The sequence below is a fragment of the Crotalus tigris genome, unplaced genomic scaffold (genome assembly GCF_016545835.1).
Source record: "Crotalus tigris isolate CLP2741 ecotype Arizona unplaced genomic scaffold, ASM1654583v1 scf7180000024391.5723578, whole genome shotgun sequence".
Lineage (NCBI taxonomy): Eukaryota > Metazoa > Chordata > Lepidosauria > Squamata > Viperidae > Crotalus > Crotalus tigris.
This window is the reverse complement of record NW_024100561.1, coordinates 2,218,201-2,238,454: the sequence shown is the minus strand read 5'-3', so window position 1 is coordinate 2,238,454 and position 20,254 is coordinate 2,218,201. Positions and strand designations below refer to the sequence as shown.

The 20,254-nt window shown below is 36.0% G+C and overlaps 1 protein-coding gene across 2 annotated transcripts in view; it reads left to right on the top strand.

The window, feature by feature from the left end:
• LPCAT1 (lysophosphatidylcholine acyltransferase 1) overlaps positions 1 to 20,254 on the top strand; it is a 48,262-nt gene that overhangs the window by 10,220 nt on the left and 17,788 nt on the right. For both annotated transcript variants that reach the window (XM_039329306.1, XM_039329307.1), the window contains 6 exons: positions 1,927 to 2,069; positions 4,544 to 4,758; positions 10,234 to 10,346; positions 14,991 to 15,051; positions 16,970 to 17,028; positions 19,605 to 19,639. In XM_039329306.1, the coding sequence (XP_039185240.1) occupies positions 1,927 to 2,069; positions 4,544 to 4,758; positions 10,234 to 10,346; positions 14,991 to 15,051; positions 16,970 to 17,028; positions 19,605 to 19,639 (626 nt within the window). The remainder of the gene's footprint in view (positions 1 to 1,926; positions 2,070 to 4,543; positions 4,759 to 10,233; positions 10,347 to 14,990; positions 15,052 to 16,969; positions 17,029 to 19,604; positions 19,640 to 20,254) is intronic.

Below are 20,254 nucleotides of genomic sequence, written 5' to 3'. Positions count from 1 at the left end.
CAGAAACCATCATTAGAGCCACATGGCATCATCAGCTACACAAATCAATTAAAGCCCTCCAAAACATCATAAGTACACCAAAAGACCCAGCAGCCCCTGAAGAAAAAACAGACATCCTCTACAGCAGCGGTTCTCAACCTGTGGGTCGCGACCCCATTTGGGGTCGAACGACCATTTCACGGGGATTGCCAAACAACGCGATCCGCCATTTTTTTTGTCAGCCGGCGCAGGGGGCGCTGCCGCACATGCGCGTTGCGCAGGGGGCAGCACATGGGGGCGTCGCCGCGCATGGGTGCCGCGCATGGGGTGGCACCACGCATGCGCACTGTGCAGGGGGCGGTGCATGGGGGCCCCGTGCATGCGTGCCGCGCATGCATGCCATGCAGGGGGCGCCGCCGCGCATGCACACTGCCTGCTTATGTCCAGGGTCGCCGTATAAAAAGGTTGAGAACCACTGCTCTACAGCATACAGTGAAAGGCCTGTAACAGCCACTATGTAGGACAAACAGGCAGAAAACTGGCAGAACATATCCATTAACACCAACTAGCAGTCAGAAGACATGATGAAAACGCCATAATTTCACAACACATGGACAGACTTAACCCTAGTTTCAACTGGGAAACTATGAGTATCCTAGACTAAGCAAGTCCAATAATTCCTGAAAACCTGGCACTCAGACAAACTGGCCATCAGCAGACATACAGAGATAAACAATATCTAAATGCCATTTAAAAGAGAATATTAAATATAAAAATGCCCCACCAACCATTTTTTCATCCAGCAGAAAATTCTTATGATTAATAACTAAAATAAGAAATAAATAAGAAAATGTTGGTTATGGAAAAATAAAAAAGGGTAAATGAAATTCTTAGGAGTAAAATGTTTCTTTATCAAAAACCTACACCTTTTTGTTTGAGCTAATACTGTCAGTTTCAAGCAAATTTTCTTTTCATGGGGATTTGAAAATAGTTTTGATATCTCTTGTCTTCTAGTTCCAGCTTTGAGTAGAATCTTTTTGAGCAATCCAGAAGGCTTTGATTTGGCTCAGAAATCATAAGAACTTATATAATAGCATTAAATGCTACAATTTAGGTAGAATATGAATAGTTTAAAGGTAGCTCTCCATACAGTATATATTAGACATCATTGATGCCTCAAAATGAAGATTCTTGATACGTTTTAATGTGATTGTATTTTTATGTTTTTCTATCTGTCACTCAGACTTACTTCAAAGTGCTATATTATTATTTGTAACCTTATATATCTATTAAGCTGTATGGTGAAAATGATTACAATATTTTCTGTAATATAAGAAATCAATTAGAGTATTCATATTTAAACTAATATCTACCTCTAGTCTAGAACTTACTTATTTCACATATCCTAGGGAGTCACAGACAATTCATGGATTATGTAGTTTGGCCCTAGATTAAACAGTTATGGCTGCCTCTGCTGTGAAAGTTATATAGTATATGCAAAAGTACTGTTGCGTATCTTTATTAGTCAATTTCTGCAACTAATTTTACTTTAAAATGCTATGACAAAATTTATATTTTAAACAAATAAAATATAGAAAACATCTAACTATATATTCCAACTCGGTGTTTAATTATAAATGCTCTTCCATGCTAATTAAGTTTTATATATAAGAATATGACAGGATTTTATTGAACAATCATTGGGGATTTTTCTAGAATTACAAATTTTTTTTTGCCCCCTTTAGTCACTTTGAAGTTTTCCCATCTGTACAAAATGAAGTTTTGGAACCACAAATTAAGGCAGCTTTAACATTACCTGTTACTGCATTTGTATACCAGAGAGAGAGAAAGAAAGGGTTGTTAATTGTTTTATGTGCTCATCATTCAGATATTATTTGGCTTGTGTCCAAACCAAATCCTTTGAAATGAATCCTTTTAATTTTGCAGATTGTCTTCATGACCTTGACTCTGTTCCCCATCCGGCTGTTTTTTGCTGCGTTTATGATGTTGCTGGCTTGGCCTTTTGCCTTCATTGCCTCAATTGGACCTGCTGAGAAACAGCTAGAAAATCCTCTGTCATGGTGGCGAAAGTAAGTTATTATGTCTAATTTATTTGCCAGTATCTCTTGTCATACTTCAGTTGGTATGGTATAAGACAACAATGAGCTTCCCAGGACCCCACCTCTTCATCCTCCCACTAGCCCATCCCCAGAATGCGGCAGTTATTTCCAGTGATGTTATTTCAATGAAAGTAACATTAGGGTCAGGATGGGAGGGGTTTATTTCCCAAAGCATGAATGTATGTAGCCCTTAAGAAGCATGAACAACTGAATTGTGGCCTCCAGCCTCCAAATATTGCAGCCCTGAGATCAGTAACTTAAAATATTTCTTGGTATGACTCTAAAATGAATATACTGCAGAGAATGTATACTTCCATAATAAGGCATAAAGGTTCTTATTATATGATAAGAATTCAATTCATAGAATGTTCTTGAGTGCACTCTTCTTTCTTGTCTTAGATGATTGGTTAAAGACATAATGTAGGAATAGCTGCACTGTGCTGTGCCCTAAAATATTGCCTCTGGAGTAATAAGTTCACATAAAATAGAAAAAAAATTGATGGTTCAGTATCTCTGTTTCCCAGATTGTGTGCTGAAGATTTCCCCCTTCTGAATGTGGTTTTTAGTACATAAATCAGACAACATAGATTTGCTTAAAATGAATATCTTCATCCTACAATGCTACTTATTTTTCAGTGTAGAATCTTCCTGAATTACTTAAATTGCATCCATTTGCATTACTTTTCTTTTTAAATTTGAAGATGAGTTGCTGAAAATGTTGATAAGCTCTTGAGAGCACTGCTGTTTCTGGAAACATTTCTGTGTGTGCTCTGCCGTGCAATGTTAATACCAGGATTAACATAGAGTACATCTGATTGGATCAAAATCTAACAGTTGCTGAGCAGTTTAGCCTTTCCTCATTCATACTTTTCACATTTAGTCATATGAGAAATAATGTAGAAAATAGCCTTCTGTCGTCCGAGTGTTTCATCATATTATCTTAAAAGAAAAAGAGATTGTTCAAATGCCTAGTTCTGGTATATGCACGTTGAAATAATTTTTAAAGTAGAGACACTCACCTTTAGAGAATGCTTTGTGGCCAAGCTCCTTATGCATAAAAATGTAACTGCCTGCTTTGATTGAACATCTATAATGGATATTTACAGGGTGAGGGTCAGATATGCATTCACTTCTTATTTAATGGCCTTCATAAAGCTGATCTGATTGTGAAACTTGGCTTTTTTATTTTCCTGACTTTCCCAGTCATTTTGTTTGGATGCGGAAGAGACTTGATTATAGTTTCTACTGTGTTTCCCCGAAAGTAAGACCTACCCCGAAAATAAGCCTTAGCTTGATTTTTGAGGTGGGCCTAATATAAGCTCTACCCCAAAAATAAGCCCTAGTTTTGGAGCGAGGCGCACACCTAAAAATCAATCTGAAGTGGGGGAGTGGAGCTGACTCATGCGCCCCACATCCACTTACTGTTGCAGCTGCCTCTCCTCACCGGCCCACTTCTTCTGCGGCGTCCCCTGGTCTGCATTTTGCCATCATTTCGCTGAGAACAGAACTACAGATTGAATCCATAACTTGTTTCTTGGCTTCAGAGGCCTTCTGGAAAGGCCTCTGATGGCAAAATGCAGGCCAGAGCCCCATTCTCAGCTGCAGAGGCATTTCCTTTGGCCACAGAAGAAGTTGGCCAGCTGGGCAGGGCTGTTGATGCTGCCGCCCCGAGGTGAGTGGAAAAGACACCCTCCAAAAATAAGACCTGGTGTCTCCTTTGGAGGCAAAAATAAATAAGACTGGGTCTTATTTTCGGGGAAATACAATAGCAGTGTTGGACAAGGAGGTGGTAAAATGAAGAAAGCGATTATTTATTTCAATCTGGATAACTTAGACTGCCTTCAGTCCCAGAAACTTTAGGACTGTTCCTGTTCTGGAATAATCATTTCTAGAAAGCAGTAAACTGTCCCCAAATCAGCACATTCTAGGAGAATACAGAATGATATGAGGACAGTGGAACTTTCTGCTATAAGTTTTAAACACAGGTAATGAGCATTATAACTTAATTTTCATTGAATTTAAATCGGTTGTTTTGTCATAACTCCATCCATTTCTGTCCCCCTTTTTTTGAACTGAATGCCCTGACATGCTACTTAAATGCCAAGTATGGTTGTTGGTCCCCAAATTTGCACACCATCAATTTACCGTAAGTGGTAGTAATTTTTGTTTTATAGTGATCTATTGCAACCATCTGCTTTTGGAAGTATGTATAATAAAATCAGTCACAGGAATCACTGGGCACATAGGTCACATTTTACTGTTTAAGTAACTTTTAATTCTCTGACATAACAGTATGATGCTTTAGAATTAAAAACATTCTCAAGAAACAAGAACTTTTATCTTTTTTTAATAAATTCAAAACATTTGGCCAACTAGGAAGGCTTAGCATGTTATTTTAAAATAACAACTTTGCTTTTGCATCTGTTGTATCCACTTGTTTTCAGAATTATTGATATCTTGCTGAAGGCAATTATGAGAACAATGTGGCTTGCTGGTGGATTTCATTGGATAAATGTGAAGGGTAGACGGGCATTGCCCACTGAAGCAGCAATTCTGACCCTGGCTCCACATTCATCGTATTTTGATGCAATACCAGTAACAATGACTATGGCTTCCATTGTTATGAAAGCTGAAAGCAAAGATATTCCTGTGTGGGGAAGTAAGTAAAAATATTATCTTCCAAGTAATATTCAGATGATTGCATTTAGTTTTGGTAACTGAAAAACTATTCTAAACATTATACCAACTAAGCTAAACTATTGATTACCTGTTGAATGTAAAGAACAGAATTTTAAACAAAATCTTGTGGGGGAGGGCTCCTGCAAAACACTTCATATTTTTAATACATTGTTACTATATGTGAGTCATTCTCACAGAGTCATATTTGGACTTTGAGAATCTGTCAACTAGCCCCTTAGTTGCTCACTTCAAAATCGTTGGGATATGTATTATTAATCGAGCAAAGAATGTATTAACAAATCACTTCAAGGACCACTATTCTACTCAAGTAGGTTTAGAACTCCATAGCTATAAGGTTCAATTATACAGTTACCTATAATATTTTATGGATTACCATTGATTCCAAGATTTCTTTGTAACTACAGTTACATGAAAAAGTAAATATACCCCATGTAAACTATTTTTCTTGTTTAAACATATTTGGATATAATAATATTTGATCTTCAAACAGTATATAAAGATAAGGGTGACAAAACTGAACCAAAAAAACTCTGAAAAATTGACTTTGCAATCATTTATGCAAGAAAAAAATAATATACTTTTGTATAAAAAATAAGTACACTCTTAATTCTAATACCTTATATATCCCTTTTGGCAGAAACAACATCATATTAGGCATGTTTGACATCAGCTGGGGGAAATTTTTCCCACTCTTCCGTGCAGAATTGTCTGTTTAAGGGGTTTCTTGCATAGCCTGTTTCAAACCGCTCTACAGCATATCAGTGAAATTTAGATCTGGGTCAAAACCTGGCCTTTCCATTACCCTCCATTTCCTTTTATTTGTTTGCAACAATCTCTTGACAAATTTACCGGAATGTTTCAGGTCATTGTAATGGTGCAAGGTGCAAGGTGCTTCAGTCTTCTGACAGATTGTTTCTTATTATGTTTCAAGCATCCTCTAATACTATGAAAAAATAATAATAAGTTCTGTGATAAATGAGTTGCTCAGCCCCCTGCAAAGCAGCTTGAAATCATAACGTTGCCACAAGCATGCTTTTTTGTTGTCATTGGGTTCTTTTGCTGAAATTCTGTCTTTGGTATTCTCCAAACAAGTCTTGTAGTATTATGGCCAAATAGCTCTCATGTCTGTCTTATTTATTCAGTTCATTTTGTTCCAGAAGTGAGTGAACATTTGTCTTGTTCTGATGTTCTTTCTAGACAGCAAAAGTTTCCTTTTGGCACAACTCCTATGTAAGATCTAATTTATGAAGCTTCTTTCTTATGGTAGACTCGTGTACTTTGATATCAGCAGTAGCAAGAGTACTATGGAAAGTCGCATAATAAAATGTCAAGAGTTAGAGAACTTCATTCAGCACCTTGTGCTTTGTTTTCAGGCTAGCATGCTGCGCAAGTTGACAGTTGTTTAAAATGTTCCTCCACTATAGCAGAGAACAATGGAATGAGGGGTTCTTGCTGCTCTCTGAGCTTGCTTGTTTTCTTGTAGATGTTTCATTACCCTAATTAGGTAACATCATCAGTGCTAGTAAGGAGTGCTATTTGCTGTCAGTTTATATTTTGGTATCTTGCCTCTCTGTCTGGGTGGGGGCGATCATAGGGATGCTTTGGTTGGGCTGTTTACTAATAGCTCTTTGGCAGTTTTTTGATTTGGGGTATTGCTTACTTGATTGTTGGTCTGAAGTTTACCATACATTCTACAAACCCACATATTTTTGATCCATATTTTTTGCATGAACTATTTCTATTCTAGGCTTTTAGCATAGCTTTTTTGCAGAGGCTTCCTTACTTTACCTTAGCCTATAAAGGTATCTATAGGAAAAAGCTTTTAAATGGCATTGGAGCGTTCTTGCCCTTCCTGGACAAGAAATTGCTTGAAAATGTTTGGTTTATTATATTTTCCAATGAGTAAGAGGTTTTCCGATTATTAGTATATTAGTTTAAAAGTATTTTGTTCAATGTGTATATGTTTTCTGTTTGTTTCTTAATCAGTGTTTGTTTTAGGTTGTGAATTCAGATAATTACTTTGGTTGATGATACTTGTTGGCATTTTTTAAGTGATTCCATAAGCAGAGAAGTCAACTACACTTCTTAATTTAAAGTAGCTATGTAATTTTCTTTCAGGGAGCTAGATTGCTTGCAACATTTGTAGCTACAACTGGAATCAAATTATCAGAAAGACAATTATTAGATATTGCTCAGGATAAACTCCACAAATTTTTATGATAACTGCCTCCCAAAAACTTGTTGAATATTGCTGAGCCCTTGCATCTTGAGTATAACACTTATTTGCCTGTTGTGGAAATGAAAAATATTATATTTTAACTGGTTTTTTTTTCTCACAAGTAAAAAAATCAAGCTCTTAAGTAAGATGTTTTAGGGCAGTGGTTCTCAACCTTTCTAATGCCGCGACCCCATAATACAGTTCCCCATGTTGTGGTGACCCCCAACCACTTATACATCACCAGGTGCCAGGGGCTTGGCCAAAGAAAAGGGGGGAAAAATGGCGGACAGCCTTGTTTGGCGACCCCCGTGAAATGGTCGTTCGACCCCAAATGGGGTCCCGACCCACAGGTTGAGAACCACTGTTTTAGGGGGATTTTTTGCTAGCATTTTTGGAATACATTTGACAATAGAAATTCTGCCTTGGACTCACTTCTTTAGCTGAACTGTAGCAATAGTAATGCTACAAGCAAACATTTGGGAAAGATATCTGCTGAGCAAGTAGCTCCGGATTACTTACCTGAGAGAAGCAGATAAGGAAAGTCAATTTGCATCCTAAACAAAGATGGTAGAAAGTTTGAAATGTGATGAGATGTAGCCCAGTTCTATTTTTAAGCTGACATTTCTCTGTTACGAAAAATAACCTACAGTATTATCAACCTACCAAGACTCTTGCATTTCCCTATCTCTGTATTCTAAAGATGGCATCTAAGAGATTGTTCAGTTCTATTCTTGTAAACAACACTGTAAGGTGAGCGTCAGATGAAATATGGCAACCAACTTTCCTTAGCCTAGCTTGTTCAGAAAATCTATTGCCTGCTTTCCTACCCCCCTCTTGAAAGCACAGGAAGCTTTCCTAGATAACTATTTTTCTTTTGTTTCACAAGTAATACCATGCAAGTCCATGATGTTATAAATAAGTATAGTAAAATAGTTTAGCAAATGAGTCATGGAGTATGGTAGGTAAATTTGAGAATATATTTCATAGGCAATAGGGAGAATGAGAGGCGGGAAAAGAAGCTGCATGTACATAAATAAAACCTGTTTTATTTGATTCCTGATAGATACAGGATACTGGATACAGGTAGTTCTCATTTAGCAACTACAGTTGGGATTGGCAACTCAGTTGCTAAACGAAAAATCATGTGACAGTGCTTATGATTTTACTTTACTTTGCTTTACAGCAGGGGTGTCAACTGGTGGCCCGCGGGCCAGATGCATCATGCATAGGCCACACCTACCCCAGCTCCGCAAAGGCAAAAAATATCGCAATACGTCATGATAGGTCATGTGATGCGATCGAATTTGACACCCCGTGCTTTACAGTGTTAGAAGGATATGACCCAAAACAGATGGATGAGCCTAAATAGCAGGAAAGGTTTCTGTAACTCAACTCATAAGGAAGTTGAATAAAAGGGAAAATCTTATAGGTTTCCCCCCACACACACACACACTTGGGACTGCTCATCCCGGTGCTGAGATAATTAAGAAAAAGAGAATTAATGGTTTATATTTTCATTGATTGGAGAAAAAGAGATTACCAGAGAATAAGCAGATACACAGTAGGGAATACATCAAAAAGAATGCAGTTAGTATGACCTGTTTGCCTACAGCCCTGGCAGCTACGAACTAGAGCCACTTAGGGAGGGAAAGGAAAGTCTTCAATGTGAAACTGATTAGGGTCTTGTCAATTTCAGGCAGCAGCTGGGACTAGGCAGGAGGGATGTAATCAACTAAACCACAGAGCTGAGCTTGTTAACTTGTGGTTAGACCTTTTTAAGGTCTTCCTTGTGGAGAAAAGCAGTTCGGGAGGAGAGATTGTTTAGGCAATCACTCTGGGTTTTTGGGGGGGGAATGGAAGAATTGGGCCCAGGACAGTGCTTACTAACTGACTATGATGACACACATATGACTGAGAGGCACACTGCAAAGGTCATAAATGCCGGCATTGGTCACATAGTGGATTGTCATACCTGTGAACAGTTGTTGTCTGAGGCAGTTGATCAATGAGGACTACTTGTACATTTTTGTCCTTTTCTTAGGAATAGCAATAAAATAGTTTGCCATTTGCTTTTTGGGGGGGGGGGAATATTGTTTTGACTTCCTAATCTAATCTACAGCCATGGTGTTCTTGATGTTTGCCCTTGCAAGTCCTGACTAGTTCCAACGCCATTGGCTTTTGCTGTATCTATTGAGAGCTGCCATGCTGTATTTACATTTGAAAAGTCTCCAGTAAAAATTCAAAGCTCTCTTTGATTAAAGTTGAATAAAATTCCTAGGAGATGGCCTAATAATGTTCTTCAAATTAATGCTTTCCAAAGGTATTGAATTATAACTTTTAGAATTCTCAGTATATATCTGGAAATTCAAGTAATCTATCTAGAGCAGTGGTTCTCAACCTTTCTAATGCTGCGACCCCATAATACAGTTCCCCATGTTGTGGTGACCCCCAACCACTTATACATCACTGGGCGCCAGGGGCGTGGCCAAAGAAAAGGGGAAAAAATGGTGGACAGCCTTGTTTGGCGACCCCCGTGAAATGGTCGTTCGACCCCAAATGGGGTCCCGACCCACAGGTTGAGAACCACTGATCTAGAGAGTCAGGTAAGAAGATTGTTTTAGATTAGCTTTTCCTGTAAGAAACAGGCTATAATAACAGTGCAATCCAAAATAAGTTCATGATAAATTATAAACATAAATGTGATGTAACGGCAGTCATGAACCAAAATAACATAATTTTAAAATTACATGGTGTTGACTTTATAAACTTTTCCCTAGGGCTGCTATGCTTTGGCTTTTTAGTTAAGTTTTCATCTCATCTAGAATAAGTAATTGTCTCAAATGTTTGAAGCTTCAAACTGTACTCAATTCAGTAAGGTAATTTCAAAAAAAGAGAGAGTAAAATGAGTATGTTAAATTGGATTTTAAAAAGTGCTTCCAATTTAAGGGTTCAGTGTGCAGAGTAATATCTAAATAGTTTATTTTAGTTTATTTTTAATGTATTGCTACTACTGTAGCACTCAGCAGTGGTTGCTGTTGGCCATAATAAAAGTTTAACAGTTACACTATCTTTTTTCTAGAATATAGTTTAACAGTTACACTATCTTTTTTCTAGAATATGTTTATCAATTATATTTTCCCCCTCTATTTAATAATTGATGCATTTTATATAATCTAAACAACTTGGGAATGTTGACATTTCTGTGTTTCTTTCTAGCTTTAATCAAATATATTCGACCTGTGTTTGTATCTCGATCGGATCAGGATTCCCGCAGAAAAACTGTTGATGAAATAAGACGGCGTGCTCAGTCTAATGGCAAATGGCCACAGGTATCAATAAAACATCTTAATTTAACTGTATTTCTTGCCTGTAAACAAATACTATAAATATGCTATTTTTGTTCAACATAATTGCCATCTCCACTATAAATCCCAACAGTGATTAAGACAAATTTCAATTTGAATTCAGAATTTTCATTGCCCTATTGAATTAGCATTCTCTTACTTCTCTCCTATATTTAACTTGATTGAAAGTGGTAAACCTACCTATAAAAACAGAAAAATTGCTGTTTTTAAATAATACTTAGGAATTTTTAGTCTGTATTTCAATATCTAAACCTGCGATTTGCCCATGAATGTTTATGAAGGAGGATGTTAAACTGTCTTCTCTGAATGTTGGCAGGCAAAAGAAATATTATTTTTGTTTTTAGTTTTGATTACATACAGATTTATTATTTTATAATAATATATTTGACATAACTGATAATAATTCATTTGAATGAAATTTGTGATTCATTAGCACTCTAGTTCTTTTGTTTGTTAGATATCTGAGAGCTTGAGAATCATGATTTCCTTTTCTATAGTGGTCGTTCATCTTACTATTTACATGGTACTTAATAGTGATCGTTATTTCAGTTTAGTATATTACAAATAGTGGTGAGAGAATTTTCAGGTTATGAGATCAATTTTGCATTTTCCCCCTCCTTACATATGATAGGACATTTTAGCTTTTGTCTTTTCTTTTATTTGTTGGGAAAATGTGGTACTTTTCCTGCAATCAATTTTTTTAATATGCATACACATAGTTGGGAGAGATGAATGATCTTTTTGCATTGATGCCTCCTTGGCTTAGGAATTGTGCTCATCTACTAATGTAGGATTAGCAAAACAGAAAAAAAAAAAAAACCACCCACAGGCAGATGAACAAAGAATGTATGTGCCAGGCCTATTGAGCTGACCAGGAAGTCTGAGTTACAGTCCTGTCCCTTTGTCAGATTCTCTTCATCTTCACTTAGCCTTTTCCTAGACATTTCACAATACATTGTGGGGCTTGTGCTTAATCTCATCTTCCTTCTCACGCTACTTCTGGCTCTGTATATCATCTCCAACCACATTTTCTTCATTTTATTGCCTTTTTTCTTCATTTTATTGTCCTAAATGGTATAGATTTGTCCGAAATGGTATAGGGCAGTGGTTCTCAACCTGTGGGTCGGGACCCCATTTGGGGGCGAACGACCATTTCACAGGGGTCGCCAAACAACGCAGTCCACCATTTTTTCCCCCTTAGCTGTTGGCTTTTGAAAGCCAATAGAATAGACTCTCTTGAATAGAGTCTAATTCTATTGGCTTTCAAAAGCCAATAGGAATTGTCCAGGCTGTCTCTGCCCTGCTGAGCCCGCCAAAAGTCCCATTCTGCAAACGGTGCTGCACCAGTTGAGTAGTCCTCGACTTACGACCTGTTGAGTAGTCCTCGACTTACGACTGGTTGGGGGTCGCGGCATTAAAAAGGTTGAGAACCACTGGTATAGGGTTTCCTGCCTGAGCAGGGGATTGGACTAGATGGTATCCAAAGTCCCTTCCAATTTTATTATTGTTATTATTATTATTAAGTGGTTAATAGCCACGACAGTCTTCACAGTACACAACATAAGCACTCAGAGAAGACTTACTGAGAAGAAGCACTTTTTTCACTGCATTTCTGTTTTAAAAGAAAGGTAGAGGAAAAAATCTAATAGGGACCATTTTAAGGGCCTCAATTAGTATATGCTTATTTTGCTTTTTATTGGAGCAGAAAAGAATGTGAAGTATCCAGTTGGTGTGGTCAGGTATAGGCTTGATTGAGAGGATTTTGTGCTAAATACTTTTTTCTTTTTAGAAAGGAAAGAGGAAGAAAATAGAGCAGAAAACCAAGTATCCAGCATTGTGCTAAACAGAAAAGTCATTGGTTGACTTTTAGGCTTATATGCTGAAACAAAAGACAAGAAATCCATTAAAAGTGTTGAAGGTCTTTAAAATAATAGGAGTTGAATATGATTGTTATATTGGACTCCATGAAAAATAAAGAAATTAGTAGGTTTTGGAAACAATAGACAATTAGGGTTTAAGGTTAAATTTCTGATCCATAGAAATTTAAATGTAAATTGTCTATCAGTGAAGTCATATCATCCCAATTAAACATCTGTTTGTTTGAATCTAAGAAAGCCATTGATAAGTGGTTCTTATATGGATGACTTGAATGTGGAACATTATGCTCGGTACAGTATTATGTTGTAATTACAATTCTGCAGTGAAAGGTACATAATTCTTATAATTCTAATATATGGTCACTTGATTTTTTCTTTGCTTTTCTGAGTTTGCATTATTGATGGATCCATTGGTTCAGGCTACTGATTTTTCTCATAAACCAACCTGAATTAATACTGTCTGGTTTGATTAATCGTTTGATTAATCAGAATTATCAGGATTTGGAACATGGGACTTTATCAGTTGAAAGGAAATCTAGAAATGAAGTTTTGATTTGCTTAATAGCTTAAGTCTCTGTTTTCTTACTATCAAAACCAGCTTTCTTTATTTGGGCACTATAATATATTCGCTAACAAACCCTAGGCATTAACTACATCTGTTTACAGAAAACATACAGCTGGCATGTTCTCCAATCATAGTGAATGTAACATATGAATGAGGTCAGTGTGGCAAACTGGTGTAGTTCTTTTTCAGCAGTATTTTCAATGGTGTTCATTGAGCCTTTGAAAGGAAGGCAGGGGTTGTCTTATCCAGCTTGTGAAATGAACCAGCATTTGCTGATCACTGGATAGGTATTCCTATACAGATAGTCCTCGAACTCAACATTTCTGTTGTTAAGTGAGACATTTGTTAAGTGAGTTTTGCCCCATTTTACGACTTTCTTGCCAGAGTTAAGTGAATCATTGCAATTGATAAGTTAGGAACCTGGTTATTAAGTAGATCTGGCTTCTCCATTGACGTTGCTTATCAGAAGGTTGCAAAAGGTGATCACATGACCCCGGGACACGGCAACGGTTATAACTATGAACCAGTTGCCAAGTATCTGAATTTTGATCAAATGATCATGGGGATGCTACAAAGGTTGCAACGGTATTTACCTTTTGTAAAAGAAGTCTGTAATTGCATGTTGTGACTTAACTGTGCTATGTAATTGCAGCACTTTGCTTATGGAATGCATGTAGAGCCTAATAATAAAATATCCATGACTTTACAAAGGCCTCCCACTTCTGCAATTATAACACTGACCATTTTTGTTTAGTATAATATAAACATAGTGAATATTTGAATGATTTTTAGAGCAATTGTGTGCTTCAAAAGGGAAAAGTCTCAGCATTTATTCATTTCTGAGTAAAGTGAGCTTAGAAAATATGAGTATTTTTTCCCAAGAACTCCTTAGTGATTCATACAACTATGTCTCTTAATCAACTATCTTTTTCTCTGAATTGAATGAACCAAGCAATTTAGCATTTTCTTATATAGTGATCATTGTACCCCCTTTTTCTCAATATTCTCCAATTTAATACAGGTAGTCCTCAACTTATGACTTCAAACAAACCCAAAATTTCTGTTGCTAAATGAGACATTTGTTAAGTGAGTTTTACCCCATTTTACAACCTTTTTTTTCACAGTTGTTAAGTGAATCACTGCAGTTAGTAACACAGTTGTTAAAGAAATCTGCCTTCCCCATTGACTGCTTATCAAAAGGTGACCCTGGGACATTGCAGCCGTCATAAATATGAGTCAGTTGCCAAATATCTGAATTTTTTTTTTTATTAAAAAGTTTTTATTTTCCATTTATTCATACAAAATACAATTCAATTAAAATAAATTCCTAACTATTGGTACTGCCTGCCCATTCCCCCCAGGCTGCGTCCACCCTCTCTAATCTGAATTATCTGAAGTATCTGAATTTTGATCACATGATCAGGGGATGCTGCACATGTGAAAAGCAATCATAAGTCAGTTTTTTCAATGCCATTGTAACTTCGAACAGTCACTAAATGAATTGTTGTAAGTTGAGGGCTACCTGTAATATCATTTTTGAGATTGAACAACTAGACCTGAATTAAATATTGAAAAGTAACCATGCATTTTGAAGTTCTAATAATATTTAATATTGTCATTCAGTTATATTTTCAATATACCCAACTTTCCTCATATACAGATCTCTTGCTTAAATTTGAGTCCTTTCTGCAACATTCAGTGATTTGGGAAGAGAACTTTTTGCAACACTCTAGAATGTTCTGTTCCTTCTGCAGACTATGTCTTTGCAAGGGTGCTTCAGCCATTCCTGGAAGTCAGTTCCCTGAACTTGAAGCAGTTTGAGGAATTCCAAACATGGGGTCTGAGGAGATAGATTAGTGGCTGCTATCCCAGTGTATTTTCTTCTTAAGAAGTAAAGAGCTATCTTCTTAGATAAGAAGGAATGGGTGTATAGAGAGAAAACATTTCATTGTACTTCCTGCCTTTCAGAGTGCCAAAGATGAAAGTGCTTGTATGGACACTAGACCTCATTCCATGAATTCTTTCAGAGATTACTACTTTCCCTTTATAAGTGCCTTGAGTAGCAAATTCAAGACTATAAATTCTGCATTTGAAATATGTTTCCTAAGAGGATGTTCCAGATGCCTAAAAAATATTAACCAGACATTTTGATTTCTTTTTTTTAAGATAATGATATTCCCAGAAGGAACCTGCACTAATCGATCCTGCCTAATTACATTCAAACCTGGTATGTATTTTGTACAACTTTCCTTTAATAATTTTGGATATTGAAACATAAAATTCAGTATTCGTTATTGCTTAGTTTCACTTCCTACATTACAACAAATACGGCCTTTTCTGTTTCTTTCCTTTGCAGGGTAACTAGAGAGTATTTTTGTAATGCTTATACATATGTAAATATTATGCCTTGTAGAATTTAATTGACGCTTGGCCTCTTTAAGAAATTTAAATATTCTGTTATGACTGTTCCCTGGCAAAATACAAAGACTGTTCTTGATGTATGTGCTTTTGTGTTTACTTGCCGCTGTGACATTCAAAAAAATATTTTAAAATACTCAGATTGCATAACTTGTGAAATATATTGATATATTTGAATTTGAATTTATAATCCAGGTTCTTGTGATTGTGCATTGTCAATAACTGACTGCATTGCATTAATCTTTCCTAATATTACCAATTTCTGGTCCTTTCCCTGATGGCATGACCTAAAGCTCTCACAGACAGAAAAAGAAAAGTAAAAGCAAAGTTTGGAAACTTCTTAATTCAGGAGAAATGTTTGGTTGAGCAGATTTCAATAAAAGTTTCAATAACCGGATAACATACAGAGGAAATTAAAGATGATTGTAAAACTCTTTATATAAACACCCTAAGTCAGGGGTGTCAAACTGCCAGCCCGTGGGCCGGATGCATTATGCCAAAACCGCGCCCACCCCATTGCTGGCAGTGGAAAAAATGTCGCAATACATCACAACATGTCACGTGACATTGCGAGTTTGATACCCCTGCCCTAAATCCTCTTTCATTGGAACTTTGAAAGAGGACTTCAAAGAGTTTTGTACTCGTATAGGTAAATTGCTGAACTCTAGAGAAAGGTAAAATAATGAATGTTGACAATACAAATCTTGAAGGGTACTAGCAATCTTTCAAAGATGTTAATTTCTGTATTGGAGAAACCGAAAAACACATAAAACAGTCTTGATTTGTTTACTTGTTATGTCTTTCTGGTTTTCAAATTTAAATTTTGATTTATAATGCATTTTTCCCCATCTAATATCTGTTCCATTGAGATTATCAGTAATAATGTCAATTACATTGACATAAATATTTAAGCCATAAACATAAAATCTATGTGGAAAACTTATACAAAGCAGATTTGTTTTCCTTTTTTTTAAAAAAAAATTGTATTGTTGGAAAACAAATATAAAGATATGCAACACATTTCAAATTCAAAAAACATCAAGCATAAAATGGGTTATTTTATCCATTCTGGAAGTATCCTCATGTTGAAATGGCCCTAATTTGAATTCCAAATGTTTGTTTCAGACTCAAATCAGAACTCTTTAAAACTCAAAACTCTTCTAAAAAGGGCAGAACCACCTGTTTCATCTCGCAATGTTTCTTATTCAAAACACTATGTATATTCCAATGGAGAGGCTTGTAATAGAACTTTTGCTCTGTCCATTCTGGAAAATATATATCAACATCAAGGAAAGATGTCTTCAGGGAAAAAAACAAAGTCCAGTTGCCTTTCGGAGCAAAAGAAAGAAAGAAAAAAAGCACTTTTGGAACAACTATAACCTGGAGGACTGAAAATCTCCACAGACATATATCAACATTGAGGGATTATATTGGCAGGAGAATATTGCTGTCAATAGACAATTGTTTATTTTGTCTAGAAAATAAACACTGTTAAAGTATTAGTTAACACAGAATACTCTATTGCTCATGCAATTCAAAGTCCAGGCTTAATCAGCTTAGAACAGAGTTACTGGAATCAGCGGTACTTAAGTTAGATGTAAGTAATTTAAAGGTCATTGATTTTAGTGGGTTTTCTTTGGCTTTAGATCCATTCAGTTTTCTTTAAGACTATAATATCTTAAGAGTGAGAGAGTATTATAATTAAATGTACCCCATGCATATTGTAGGAGCGTTTATCCCTGGAGTACCTGTGCAACCGGTGATCTTACGTTATCCAAACAAGCTGGTATGTATTGTACTGATTATATATATTAATATCTGAAATAATACTGTGTGTTAGAGGAGATATTAAATTATTGGAAGGTATTGGAGGGATCTTGGAGTCCTAGTGGACAATCGCTTAAATATGAGTCAGCAGTGTGCTGCAGCTGCCAAAAAAGCCAACACAATGCTAGGCTGCATTAACAGAGGGATAGAATCAAGATCACATGAAGTATTAATACCACTTTACAATGCCTTGGTAAGGCCACACTTGGAATATTGCATCCAGTTTTGGTCACCAGGATGTAAAAAAAGACTCTAGAAAAAGTAGACTGGGGGCTAAAACATATAAGGAACGGTTGCTGGAATTGGGTATGTCTAGTTAAATAAAAAGAAGGACTAGGGGTGACATGATAGCAGTATTCCAATATCTCAGGGGTTGCCACAGAGAAGAGGAAGTCAGGGTATTCTCCAAAGTGCCTGAAGGCAGGACAAGAAGCAACGGATTGAAACTAATCAAGGAGAGAAGCAACCTAGAACTAAGGAGAAATTTCCTGACAGTTAGAACAATTAACCAGTGGAACAACCTGCCTCCAGAAGCAGTGAATGCTCCCAGTACTGGAAGTTTTTAAGAAGAGACTGGACAGCCATTTGTCTGAAATGGTATAGGATTTCCTGCCTGAGCAAGGAGTTGGACTAGATGACCTCTAAGGTCCCTTCCAACATCATTATCAGCTTCATCATCATCATCATCATCATCATCATCATTATTATTATTATTATTATTATCATCATCTCAAATCTATTCCTTGAAAAGTAAAGGACCAATACTTTGACTAGATAAATGTTGAATTTTTTTTTAATGTTCTATTGCAAGACAAATACTCTACAGTACATCATGAACTGGCTTAATTCTTCAATGTGAGAGAGCAAATAAGGCATTTTACAAAGTTAACAGTTAATTTTGGCCATTAATCAATTTCAGTTATAGTTATATAACTACATAATTATAATTCAGTTATAATCATGCCATTAAAAACAATCTCTGCCTGCAAAGTTTGAAAATAGTAACTATAAATTTAAAAAATAGTGATGCAAAATTAAAAATTATTGGAAAAATAAGCTAACATCTTTTAGACATTATCAGTTTAATTATAATTAAGATTTAAATGATATTTATATAATAGTAACATAAATAGCACTTGTTAATAACAAAACCTGTAGTACTATAGGTTAAGAGCACCAGTGTGGGTAAAAGTTAACAATTAGATCTCAGTTAATTTTGCATTTGGCTGAACAATGTTTAGCTGTATTATTTAAGAAAATTATATTCATGGTCTTATAGCTGCTTATATAGCCAAGCAACCTAGAAGATAATGGAAAAAGAAGAGGAAGGACTTTTGTAAAAAAAATAAGTGAAACAAAATATTAGCTTTTATCTGTGATGGGCAATCAGAAGTCCTGTTTATACCAGTTTAGCACTTTTTCTAAGCAATAGTCAGTCTTAAGGGAAGCCACATTGGGTAGGGGATAACATTTATTGTGCTGGCTAAAAAGAATTGTTTTGGTATAAGTATAATTGATATTTTAATCTCTAAATTAAGGGATGTTCACTTCATATTCCAAGAATAGCAGTCAAGCATAGAGCAAGAAAAATTAAAAATGGGATTGTAATTTGGGCAGAATGTCTTCACACTTTTCTAACCTGAGTAGAAAAAAATGGATGTGTGTATGTGTTTCCAGTGGTAATCAGGATTGTAGAGGGGTACAGTGCCTTTGAACAGAACTTGGCAAGGTGTCTTCTTCCATAACTCCCTGGCTGACTCTTCAGTTTCATTTTTTTATTGAGTACTTTATTTCATTTTCGCTGCTGATGTCTATTTTTCATTCTCATCTCTCAATTTCCTTCTTAACTTTTTCTCCTTCTCTGATCCTCTGCTAGTCCATTCAACATTTTGCTTTTGTGTTGTGGATGATTACATAGTATGAAAAAAATGTCATTGAAATATTCATTCCAACCTGGAAAGGAGGCCCCAATAAGAACATAGGAGCAGCGATGGAATTAGCCTATATTATGTTAGCACCATACACCAGTGCTGCCAGTCTTCCACAGTGGAAAGAGATAAATAGCCCATGACTGCAGAGTCAATCCAGTCAGGACAGTTTTCTGTTAGATAATATGTTGACATGCCATTACTGCCTGTGGCATTTTCTCTGGGTCTTCCATTTGACGGGTCCTGGACTTGTGCCCCACATTTCTTGGAGTAGATATCTATTGTAATGCTTCATTATTTTATCGGCCTTGAAGTCTTATTTCTGAGAGTATAGATTAAATTTTTATTTCTAATAAAGTAATAGAAATGTTACTCGTGGAAGACATAAAATTATCATGTGAAGTTTAACTCCTGGCTTTATATTTCTAATTACAAAAAATAAATCATTTTCAAAATCTTTGAACTAAATGACACATACTGTGATTAATGTATCATATATATCTACTGTTAAAGTGATGCTATTTTTTTGATGAAGCCTGTTAATATGTTGAGAGTAGGGCAATAAGAAGCTATATACCTATATTTAAAGCAATTATTTTGTTTATAGGATACAATTACATGGACATGGCAAGGTCCAGGAGCGTAAGTCAGTGACGTATTATTTGAATTATTTATTACTCTAAGATTTACTGTGACATTAACCCTCTAAATTATTTTTTGCTCAGATGTAAATGGCAGTGACTTAATATTTTTAAAATAAAAACTAACAATTGGGACCCAAACTGATCTGATTATTCTGAGGACTGTTAATATTGTTTGAGGCATGTTCTCTGTGAAATAACTTTTAAAACAAATAGAATGCATTGTTAATACCTGTAGGATTGTGTATGAAATGAAAAATGTATTTTGCTTTAACCTCAGAGAAAATATTGCAACTTGAAAATCTCATCCCAGTTTCCTGAACTGGCTATCTTTCATTGAAATATTTCAAATATCCCAACCATAGGAAAAATGGGAGCTTGAAACTTGCTCCCTTATTTCTTATGAGGGAGGGGGTGATATCCAGAGCTGAGCGCTATTTGCTACATAGTTTTCATTAGAATTGGCTATGGTAATATTTTAATGTCAGTAATGCTGTTTGAGCTTTGTACATCTGTGTTTGAAAGGCTCTCTTTAAAGTGTGTATAGCAGAGATAGCAATATTAGTATGTATCCAGCTGAAATAATTAATTTCTCCTTAAAAGCAGGTTCATGGTA